Source organism: Nycticebus coucang, chromosome 2, assembly GCF_027406575.1.
Source record: "Nycticebus coucang isolate mNycCou1 chromosome 2, mNycCou1.pri, whole genome shotgun sequence".
NCBI lineage: Eukaryota > Metazoa > Chordata > Mammalia > Primates > Lorisidae > Nycticebus > Nycticebus coucang.
The window spans coordinates 26206045-26218211 of NC_069781.1; the positions used below are offsets into that span (position 1 = coordinate 26206045).

The 12167-nt window shown below is 44.7% G+C and overlaps 1 protein-coding gene across 2 annotated transcripts in view; it reads left to right on the forward strand.

The window, feature by feature from the left end:
- Positions 1–6955: 6955 nt before the first annotated feature.
- The window catches only part of PTGR1 (prostaglandin reductase 1), a 30483-nt gene continuing 25271 nt past the window's right edge, over positions 6956–12167 (forward strand). Inside the window, exons 1-3 of one of the 2 annotated variants that reach the window (XM_053565910.1) lie at positions 6956–7097; positions 9136–9251; positions 10530–10575. In XM_053565910.1, the coding sequence (XP_053421885.1) occupies positions 9146–9251; positions 10530–10575 (152 nt within the window). In that variant the 5' untranslated portion in view covers positions 6956–7097; positions 9136–9145. Of the gene's footprint in view, positions 7098–7404; positions 7541–9135; positions 9252–10529; positions 10576–12167 lie in introns of those variants that run through there. The other variant, XM_053565913.1, reaches the window with a different exon arrangement.

A 12167-nucleotide genomic window follows, 5' to 3' on the forward strand; every position in this document is an offset into this window, starting at 1 on the left:
CCTTGAGCCACAGGCGCCGCCCTGATATACATTTTTCTAACCCCAAACAACTATCAGATGAGTTATACGTTAGCTGCTTTGCTCGTAAGCTGTTAAGTCACAAGACCACAATAAAGAAATAAAGTCAATTGTTCCTTAAAATCTCTGGAAGCTCGGGCGGCGCCTGTGGCTCAGTGAGTAGGGCGCCGGCCCCATATGCCAAGGGTGGCGGGTTCAAATCCAGCCCCGGCCAAACTGCAACAAAAAAAAAAAAAAGCCGGGCGTTGTGGCCAGCGCCTGTAGTCCCAGCTGCTCGGGAGGCTGAGGCAAGAGAATTGCATAAGCCCAAGAGTTAGAGGTTGCTGTGAGCTGTGTGACGCCACGGCACTCTACTCAAGGGCGGTACACTGAGACTCTGTCTCTACAAAAAAAAAAGAAAAGAAAATCTCTGGAAACTCAAAAAAAAGCCAAGTTTCTTTAGGGTGGTGCCTGTGGCTCAGTGAGTAGGGTGCCGGCCCCATATACCAGAGGAGGCAGATTCTCATAACGACTTGAGGGGCAGAAACTTGGTATCTTGCTTAAACATAGTCCGGAGGCCGTTCAGCTTATTGATTACAAGACTTGCATGCATCAGCCTCTGAGCTGTATCTCTGGGGATGGAGTTTTTTGCTCCAATGTCCCCAGGCTTAACAGCCACATAGTTGTGTCACCGAGGTTGGGCTTCCACCTCCAAGCCTCAGGCTTATCAACTCTGTTGCAGCCTAGGTCTGCAACGAAAACCTTGGCCAGCGAGAATTTGAAACTGCTTTTCTCAGGCCACTTGGGCACAGAGCATATAGGCTTTTAGCCTATACTGACCTTGACACTTTCGAAGATTATTAACTGATTATTTTGCAAAAGGCCTCTCAATTTGAGTATGTCTGCTCTTTCCTTAAGATTAAATCAGGGTTATATAATTCTGCCAGGGTATTACAAAATTGATGTTGGATCCTTCTGAAAATATATCAGAAAGCACAAGATAGTATCTGTTTGTCTCATCATTGGCGATATTGACTTTGACCAATTGTCTGCTAGATTTTTCCACTGTAAAAGTGACCTTTTCCCTGTTAGTAAATAATTTGTGAAGAGGTACTTTTAGACAGGTAAATACCCTATTCCTCATTAAACTTTCACCCATTTATTTTAGCTTCTGTAATTCTTGCCTGAATCAATTATTATTAGTTTCAAAATGATGGTATTCTAATTCCATCTGACTTCATTGGCTAGCATTCTACTATAAGGAAGAGCTTTTCCTTTCTTTCTTTTTTTTTTGAGACAGGATCTCACTATGTCACCCTTGGTAGAGTGCCATGGTGTCACAGCTCATAGCAACCTCCAACTCCTGGGCTTAAGTGATTCTCTTGTCTCAGCTTCCCAAGTAGCGGGGACTACAGATACCTTCCACAAAGCCCGGCTACTTTTTTTTTTTTGGTTGTAGTTGTCATTGTTGTTTGGCAGGCCAGGGGCCGGGCTCCAATCTACCAGCTCCAGTGTATGCGGCTGGTGCCCTAGCCACTGAGTTATAGGCGCCAAGCCAGGAAGATTTTTTTTTTTTTTTGAGCTGTCCCCAGGCTACCTCAAGCTGTCGCCCTGGGTAGAGTGCCATGGCATAACAGCTCACAGCAACCTCCAACTCCTGGGCTCAAGCGATTCTCCTGCCTCCACTTCCCAAGTAGCTGGGACTACAGGCGCCCACCACAATGCCCGGCTATTTTTAGGTTGCAGCCATCATTGTTTGGAGGGCCCAGGCTGGATTTGAACCCGCCAGCTCAGGTGTATGTGGCCAGCACCTTAGCTGCTGGAGCCATAGGTGCTGAGCTGAAGATCTTTTTCTTACCTTAGCATTATGAACTCATGGTAACTTATTTTATGGGGGGGGGGGGTAAAACCTGCTAATCCATTAACATATTAATTGGTATTATTAATTGTAGGTGCTAATATGTTATTTTATTATTTGTTTTGAAGTTCAGATTGTCTTAGATTTGGCCTATGAAATGTCCTTTAAATATTGTCCCCTACCCTTATCTGTTCCCATCACATTCTGCACACTTTTTTACTTACTGGTACAAAAAGATGTTTCAGAGGCCAGGCTCGGTGGTTCACGTCTGTAATCCTAGCACTCTGGGAGTCCAAGGCCAGTATATTGCCTGAGCTCAGGAGCTGGAGACCAGCCTGAGCAAGAGAGAGACCCCCATCTCTACTACCAGGTGTTGTGGTGGGCGCCTATAGTCACAGCTACTTGGGAGGCTGAGGCAAAAGAATCACTTGAGCCCAGGAGTTAGAGGTTGCTGTGACTTATGACACCAGGGTACTCTACTGAGGGTGACAAAGCAATACTCTGTCTCAAAATAATGATGATGATGATGACGCTGAAAGTATTTTACAGAAATCCCATAAGTTTAACCTTCCCTGAGTTTGTTCTTATGTATAAGAGGAATCTACCTCACCTGTATTGGGAAGTAGAATGGAACATGAAAAGCACAGGACTTTGAAGAGGACTAACTCTGATTCTAAACCCTGCCCTGCTACTAGCTGTGCAATCTTGTCTAAGTTATTTTACCTCTTGGAGGTTTGGTTTCCTGAGGCTCTGAGGAAGATAATAATACTATGCACATCCCTGGATCATCACAAAGACTAGAAATACTAGATACCATGGGCTACTCCCGGGCAAGGCCCTTGGTGCACTTCCAGCCACATCATATGGGAAGAGGCATCAGCAATCTCTCTCCAAATGTAGGGTCCTGCATGTACTATGTATTAAGGGATTCTTGTAATTATGACATAACATTAATATTCAGCTCTATAATTATTTTGTAAGCATTATTTTACCAGACCAATGAACTGGAAGTTGTAGAGGAGAAAGAAGAAAACAAGTATATCTGTCTGTTAAGTCCAGGGCCACAGGAAAATATCCATGATTAATTCCCAAAAAATATCTAATAATGGCTTCTGCTTTTTTTTTTTTTATAGGGGCAACCCTTTTCTTTATTTTTTTTATTTATTTATTTATTTATTTTTGGCCGGGGCTGGGTTTGAACCCGCCACCTCCGGCATATGGGACCGGCGCCCTACCCGCTGAGCCACAGGCACCACCCCTTTTCTTTATTTTTTTTCCAGGAATATTTCACTGAAAAAGTACAGATGACTAATTGAACATTTTGGCTATTTTTTTTTTTTGGCTTTGAAATGCAGAAACAATTTTTATTTAAGATCTGAAATAAGATTCCTAAAATGTCAACTTCTCCAAATAACCATGGCTACACAATAATGCATTGTCTCTATCATGTTTGAGCATGCATTAGACTCAAATCCAAGAACCATGAAACAAATCACCATTCCGTCAATATTTTGAGCAAAGATAGAATGCCTAAGGAACAACATAGATGGACTTGAAAAGGATGGCCTGTTTTACTTCAAGCACCATAAAAAAAAAATATTAAGAGCACAAACTCACGGGGTTTGGGGTACATACATCAAGTTGAACCTTTGGCACTAGGAATCAGGCGGTTTTTTCACATAGCATTAACACATATTATAAAACTGTGTAGTGTCAAAGGGATAGAACCACCAGCATTCAAGCAATGCTGTCAACTAGGCAATAACATGTTCTACTGAAGTTTGGTCTTTGTCTAATTACTGCACACACTGGTAGCAACTTTGAAACAAGAAAAGGAGCTTCGCTCCTTTTATTTTTGGCTTCCGCTTTTTACACTGTATGCCATCTGAATTATTTGACAAGAAGAATGCTTTATTACTTATGTGAGTTCATCGAGTTAAGTGCATTGTTCCCTCAGGTCACTAGATCAGAGGTCACTGAAACCTAAGATCAGGGGACTGAAGAGATTGAAGTTTTGCCTTGGAACAAAGTAAAGAAAAATCTTTTTCCTTGATGTTTTATTCCATATTCTAACAATTTATAGGTGATTACATAACAGCCATGACTTAGCCTAATCACTATGACTTGGCTGAATTTAGTATTCAGACCTTCTGAGTCATGATGATTGAGAAAGATCTCCTTTGACCTGGTGTGGCCAAATATCCTTACCTTCAGTTTAATGTCAAGTGAGTAAGCATTTGAGGCATTTTGTATTCCTGGCACTTTTATTTCCATGATTTTTGCTTACTTTGTGAAGACTTTTTAGTAAACCTAAAATTTTATTAGCTCTTTCAATATGCAAAAGAAATAGAATGAGACGTGTAATGCAATACCATTTGTATAAAACAAAAGTACACGCCCACAGTGCACATTATGTAAGCACACGTTTAAAAAAAACTACATGTGCATTAAACACACCACAATTGCTCCCTAGAGTGGGAGGCAAAGTAGAGAATGGGATTTTACTAAAGGCAAATAAATTAATGATAGACAGAGAGAGAGTGTGGCAGACTAGTGAGGAGGATAAGGTGCCACAAACTCTGGTGAGTATGAAGAACTCAAGTCTCTGCCCTTGAGGTTCCCAAATCAAATATTAACATGAAGAACAGTGTTTATGCATTGTGGTTTTAGAATCCACCCAAGTTGCTTTATGTGCATGATACCCAGTGCTTCTGATTGCTGTGCAGTACCCCGTAGTGTGCATCTACCACTGGCTGAGCAGACTTCATTTCCTAGATACAATATAGCATTAAGTAGTATCTTTCTTTTTTTTTTGCAGTTTTTGGCCAGGGCTGGGTTTGAACCCGCCACCTCCGGCATATGGGGCTGGCGCCCTACTCCTTTGAGCCACAGGTGCTGCGCCCTTAAGTAGTGTCTTTCTAAGATTCATGAGTTAATGTCCCAACTCCCAGACCTCAGAAAGTAACTTAATTTGGAGATAGGGCCTTTAAAAAGGTAATTAAGGTTGGGCGGCGCCTGTGGCTCAACGGGTAGGGTGCCGGTCCCATATGCCGGAGGTGGTGGGTTCAAGCCCAGCCCCGGCCAAAAATAAAAAAAAAAAAAAAAGGTAATTAAGGTCATATGAGTAGGCCCTAACCCAAGTGACAGTACAGAAGGTATAACTTCCAAAGAAGTGATTTAGTGAAATGAGGCTGTTGAGTGGAGCTCCGAGCCAGCATGTCCGGTTTCCTTATGTGAAGAGAGAGACAGCAGGAATGTACACACAGAGAAAGAGCCACATAAGGACCCAGCAACAAGATGGTCACCATCAAACCAAGGAGAGAGGCCTCAGGAGAAACCAAACTTGCTGACACCTAGATCTTAGACTTCAAGCCTCCAAAACTATGAAAAAATGAATTTCTGTCATTTAAGCTACCCAGTCTGTGGTATGTATATTTTGTCATAGAAAACGAATACTCACTCCTAGAGACAGCCAGATTTCCTTCTACTCTTTTATTGAAGATCTTTTGAAGTAAAAAAAAAAACACTCTTTACTGTGAAACTAACAATACTACTATACACCTAACATCTGATTATTACTGTGCAGTTAACAACTGATTAGTACTTAATGCTATATCGTATGTAGGAAACTAAAAAGTCTGTCCCTTGGAGTTCTTTTCTTTCTTTCTTTCTTTTTTTTTTTGTCATCCTTGGAAAAGTGCCTGGCGTCACAGCTCACTGAAAGCTTAAACTTTTGGGCTCAAGCGACTCTCTTGTCTCAGCCTCCAGAGTAGCTGGGACTACAGGCCTGGGCTACAACCCTGGCTACTTTTAGAAGCAGGGTCTTGCTCTGTGAGCTCAGGCTGGTCTCCACCCTGTGAGCTCAGGCAATCCACCCCCTTCCCCCCCCAGAGTACTAGGATTACAGGTATGAGCACCCGTGCCTGGCCTCGTCTCTTGGAGTTCTAAACTTTTCACTCAGTGCCTTGTTGATTGAACGCCTGGCAAAGGGCAAAAGGGAATCCTAAACCCAGGCATCAGCTCAGAAGACTTTGATTAACCAGAGATTGGTTTAGAGACAGGCCCATCAGTGAGAGGTGGAGGACTTTTGCTAGGAATTCTGGAGATGGATTTTTTTTTGTTTGTTTTTCTCTCCTGTAGAGTAGCAGAGCTACTGCAGCCATTCAGTCACAATGAGGAAAGCAAGCTTTAGGATTATGCTGATGCCATGGAAAGCAGTGAGTAAGCAGGAAATCTTGAAATTTCAACTCAGACTAACGTTGAAGCCAGGCTTTCTGGACTTTCCAGTTACATAAGCCAATAAATCTCCTTTATTTTAGCCATGAGTCTTCTGTTATTTGCAAGAAAAAAAATCCTAAAGATACAGGTAATCACAAGATTACAGATGTGAAAAAAGTCAGGTAACGCTAGTTAAAGAGGGAGATACTGGAGGAAATTACCAGGAAGTTTTAAAGTTCTTTAAACTTTTTTTTTGTGACAGTCTCACTATGTCTCAGTTGGTAGAGTGCCGTAGAGTCACAGCTCACAGCAACCTCAAACTGTTGGCCTCAAGTGATTCTCTTGCCTCAGCTTCCCAAGTACAGGCGCTCAACACAACACGGGGCTATTTTTAGAGATGGGAGATCTCGCTCTGGCTCTGGCTCAGGCTGGTCTTGAACTCCTGAGCTCAGGCAATCCACCCGCCTCGTCCTCCCAGAGTGCTAGGATTACAGGCCATCGCGCCATCGCGCCCGGCCTTAAACATTTTTCCGTTGCTTCCTTAATTTATATGACATGACCGACAAAGATTGGGCCAGAGGTTGGGAGTATATAATTGAATTAGACCCAGTGTGGGGTGCCCGGAACTTATTTTAGGCCAGTGGAGAAGTCAAAAGATAGTTACTGCAAACTAGCGTTTATTGAATAAATATTTACCAAGCGCTTGTACTGGTGTTAAGTACTTGATATTTATTAACTCATTATATTCTTTAAAAGATACTGACTTTTCACAATTTCTGGAGGCTAAGCACTGTTCTTACGCCCATCTTGCAGATAGGGTGAACTGAGGCGGGGAGAACGTAAGTAAACTCTCTGAACTCTACTGCAGGCGCAGGCTTGGAACTTGAGCAATCGAGAACACGTGACTTGTGTTTGCACAGCCGCAGCCTCAGACCTCAGTGCTGGGAAGCCTCAGTGCTAGCTCCTACCCGGGAGAGTCTGGGAAGGATTCACAGAGGAGTGACTCCCGCACTGGCCCAAGAAGGTGAGCGGGAGCTCCCGGGGCAGCGCGGGCACCGCGGGGAAGGCCCGCACGGGGGCGCTGCGGGGAGCCGGCGACGGGAGCCGGCGCTGCGGGCCACCCGGGGGCCTTTGGCCCCTGCGGGGCTGCGCGGCGGAGGCTGCGGCCAGTCCCCCGCTTCTGGGGCAGCTTCCCGCCTGGTTCCCAATTCTAGGACGGCAGGGCTCCGATGGCGGCTTTTATGATCGGGAAAGTGACACACGCGCACACACACTCACATGCACTCACACACGTACATGCACGTACATGCACGCATTCTTCCAACTCTGATTCCGCCCCCACCCGGTGACCCGCCCTGGGACTGCCTCCCCCTGTCCGCGAGCGGCCCCGCCCCGCCCGCTCCCCTGTAAATGCGGCTCCCGGCGCTGCGCCGGCTGTCTGGCTCTCGGCACTGGCGGACTCCTCCTGTAAGTGGTCATCCTACTTCCCTTTCCTTCTCCCGGATCGCAGACAGGTGCTGGAGGGAAGTGCAAAGCCAGGTTGCATTTCCGGGACACCCCACAGCCGCCTGCACTGGAGAAGGGGCTGGGGCGGAACCGGTGGGACTGCAGACCGGGGCGAGGGTGGCAGGAGGACCCCGACCTAAAATCCGCGAGCCTTGCCTGCACCCCGCCGGCCTCAGGGCCAGACACTTCCCAGGGGTGGTCTCCGAACTTGTGGCCAGTTCAGAATTACCAGGCCGTTTGAGGAAGAGGGACGATTTAAAACGCAACTCTGGGTGGCACCTGTGGCTCAAAAGAGTAGGGTGCCGGCCCCATATACCGGAGGTGGCAGGTTTAAACCCGGCCCCGGCCACAAACTGCAAAAAAGAAAAAGAAAGCGGAATTCGTAGACGTTGGGAGCAGAATGGTGCTCACCAGAGGCTGGGGTGGGGGGTGGGGGCTGGGGAAGGGAATGGGAGCGGTTGGTCAAAGGGCACAAACTCTCAGGCAAGAGGAATAAATTTTCAGATCTATTGCGTAACACAGTGACTACAATCAATAATGCATATTTCAAAATAGTTAAGAGTAAATTTCAAATGTCTTACCATAAAAATAATAGGCAAACGAGGCGAGGGCTACTTTCATGAGCGCGATTTAACCATTCCGCATTGCATACATTACACGGAAACATCACCTAGTACCCCACAAATGCATACAGTTATGATCTATTAAAAATAATAACTGTTAAAAAAAATTAAGCCAGGCTGCGGATCCCACCACCCCAACAGCTTCCCCTAGCCCTGGGTAAGTGTCCCCTCGGGGCTGCGAGTGCCCCCTCCCCGGTACCGGTGGTGAGACCAGGTGGAATCGCCAGCCACTGCGGCTCCACTCGCCGGGAAGGAGCGACCCCCACGTGGTGCCGAGGAGCGCAGTCCAAGCCTGACGTCCTGACCAGAGGGTCCAGGGCAGCCTTCATCTTCTATCGGTTTGGGGGATGGCAAATTTAAACACAAATCCTGGGGCCCAAGAAAGAGCACACCAGAATATGGGGCCGGGTAGCGGTGCCCCCACACCCGTGGTTTTCAGGTTTTCCTGCCAGTTTGCCTTGGAACGCGGGGTGTATTCATTTGAAGGAAGTGCATGGACTTGTCTTAGGTTCTTTGTGTTTGTTGATTTTTCTTAGGATTAGGTTCTTGTGAGGGGAGAAACTGGACATGTTTGCACACCTCATTTGTTCAGTGCTCTAGAGAAACTCGAGCCAGGTGGTAGTTGGGAAGAATTTCTGTGTCCATTTTCATTTTTACTTGCCTGGGAGGTCTCTAAATTTCAGTTTCTTCATCGGGAAATTGACAATGATAATAATGACTATTTTATAGAAAAGTTATGAGGATAAAGTGAAGAATATATATGAAGCACTTAGCACAGTGTCAGAAACAGTAAATACTAAATGAGTGTGGTTGATGTTAATGTGATAATGAGAATTACTGTGGTTGTGCACTCTGGGCTCAGTACCAATGGCTAGGGAACTGTAGGAATCCCGTCACTTCACTGTAGTTGACTATACATTTACTATGTTATAGGAGCTTCAGGATGGTTCATGCTAAAAGATGGACCCTGAAGAAGCACTTTAAAGGCAACCCTACTAAGGATGACTTTGAGTTAAAGACAGTTGAGCTCCCACCCTTAAAAGATGGAGGTAAGTCACATGTGAAAGATTTCAGAGTGGGAAGGGTCTGTGTCAGTTACCCTTTGCTGCATAACAAACTACCCCCAATTTAGTGACTTCAAACAACTATCTTTATTAGTTCATAACTTTTTGGGTTGGCAGTTTGGACTGAGGTAAGCTGGGTGGTTCTTAGGTCTAAGATAGGCTAAATGGTTAATTTGGGATGGCCTCACTTACAGGAGTGGGTAGCAGGCTTTCTGCTGGGGTGCATACCTCAATTCTCCCCTCTGCAACATTTCTAGCAGGCTAGTTTGAGCTCTGTTCTCAGAGCAATCCCAAAGATCTAGAGCTGCAGAAGTTAGCAAGCTCCTTTTTAAGCCTTTACTGTATGTTTGCTAATATCCCACTATCAAAGCAAGTCACTAGGCAAGCCCAGATTCACCAGGGTGTGTCCAATGATGACCAGGCAAGCACCGCCTGGTAACTGTGCACAGCACAGACTATAAGGGTGTTTATAAGGGTGGGTATGCTTTTGAGACAAAGGGATGTGGTCAAGTATGATGACAAAGTTATCAATCCCATTTAGTTGTAGTAGCCACAATTCAGATTCAAAGTTCCAGAGAATGTGTGCTTAAGAGTTACTCCAGCAGGGCGGCGCCTGTGGCTCAGTGAGTAGGGCGCCGGCCCCATATGCCGAGGGTGGCGGGTTCAAACCCAGCCCCGGCCAAACTGCAACAACAAAAAAAAAAAAAAAAAAAAAAAAATAGCTGGGCGTTGTGGCGGGCGCCTGTAGTCCCAGCTACTCGGGAGGCTGAGGCAAGAGAATCGCGTAAGCCCAAGAGTTAGAGGTTGCTGTGAGCCGTGTGACGCCACGGCACTCTACTCGAGTGCTGTACAGTGAGACTCTGTCTCTACAAAAAAAAAAAAAAGAGTTACTCCAGCAAAATACATCTTATTTAATATTGATAGTAAGTGGGGCGGAGCAGAGCAACATAATGGTTACAAATTCTATGTGAGCAGAGCAACATAATGGTTACAGATGTGGCCTAAACCTAAATAAAATGGAAATAATATTTGTTGAGAACATCCAGGGAAATGTAAAGCATGGAGTACTGAATAAATCACATTATTATTATTATTAACTGGGCTGGGTCAAATGTGAGAACACTTCCTGTCACTTCAGTAGAAAGCACAGGTGAAAAGACAATGCTGAAGCAGAAATATTATCTGTGACTATTTAGAAGGCCCCAAACAGCAAAGGTATTAGGCCTTGAATTTCTAATGCCTATTGGATGCTTTATTTTGTAGAGGTCCTGCTCGAAGCTTTGTTCCTTACCGTGGATCCTTACATGAGGTATTACTTTTGTCCTACAAATTCTTATGTTGTATATTGAGTGTTATTTGGAAGTAGTTCCCTTTTAAAAATATCCAAATGATTCAAAACAGTCCCATTTTCCCTGTTTCTCCCTGAGTGGTATCTGTCTTGTGATTCATTGGTGCTCTTAGACCTTTTGTTTTTTGTTTTATTTTATTTTATTGAGACAGAGTCTCACTATGTCGCCCTGGGTAGAGTGCCGTGGTGTCACAGCTCAAGCAACCTCAAACTCTTGGGCTTAAGCAGTTCCCTTGCCTTCAGCCTCCAGAGTAGCTGGGACTACAGGCACCCACCACAACACCTGGCTATTTTTTGTTGCAGTTGTCATTGCAACTTGTCCCTGCCAGGTCTGAACCCGCCAACTTTGGTGTATGTGGCTGGTGCCTTAACCACTGTGCTATGAGCGCCAAGCCTCTTAGACCATTTTATATGCAAAGGTCTAAGAAGCTTGGTGAGGGATCACCTTGGTCCTCTTATTTTACAACCATCTCCCATCCATTCTGAACAATTTGCCTTCCATTGTTCATCAGAATTGCTTCCAGAAAAATATAAAATAAAAGAGAAAAGAAGCCAAACTCGAATTTGTCCATTTTCCTGCTAGAAAGGAATTTGGATAGAGCCAAAAGCTAAGGCTAAAATCAGCTTTTCTTGCCTTCCATTTACCTGTATTCTTTTATTTAGGTAATCTGTAATTGACTAAATCTTTAAACTCTGCAAACAACTCAGGGAGAGGAGGCTCCTCATGGGCCATTAAGTCCTAGGTAAATTTTTTGCCTTGGTAAATATATATAGCCATCATCCTTTTAAATATTTTTTCATAGCTGATTGATAAAGATTTAAATCTAAAGTGAAAAATTCTTGGGTGGGGCGGTGCCTGTGGCTCAAGGAGTAGGGCGCCGGTCCCATATGCCAGAGGTGGCGGGTTCAAACCCAGCCCCAGCCAAAAAAAAAAACAAAAACACACACACACACACACACAAAAAAAATTCTTGGGTGGTGCCTGTGGCTCAGTGAGTAGGGTGCCAGCCCCATATACTGAGGGTGGTGGGTTCAAACCCAGCCCAGGCCAAACTGCAAGAAAAAAATAGCCAGGCATTGTGGCGGGCGCCTGTAGTACCAGCTACTCAGGAGGCTGAGGCAAGAGAATTGGCTAAGCCCAGGAGCTGGAGGTTGCTGTGAGCTGTGACCCCATAGCACTCTACCGAGGGTGACAAAGTGAGACTCTGTCTCTAATAAATAAATAAAGTGAAAAATTCAATTTAAAAAAATGTTAATTAGCATCCTTTTCTATGTGGCAAATGTTTTGAGTAACAAGTACCCAGTGGTGCCTGGGTTATGTTTTAAAAGTCATTGGGGCGGTGCCTGTGGCTCAAAGGAGTAGGGCACCGGCCCCATGTGCCAGGGGTGGTGTGTTCAAACCCAGCCCTGGCCAAAAACTGTAAAAATAAATAAATAAATAAAATAAAAAATAAAGCACTAACTTAAAAAAAATAAAAGTCATTGGTAGAAACTCATAGTTAATTGAATGTTTATTCATAAAAAAAGGATATATATATATATTTTTTTTTTTT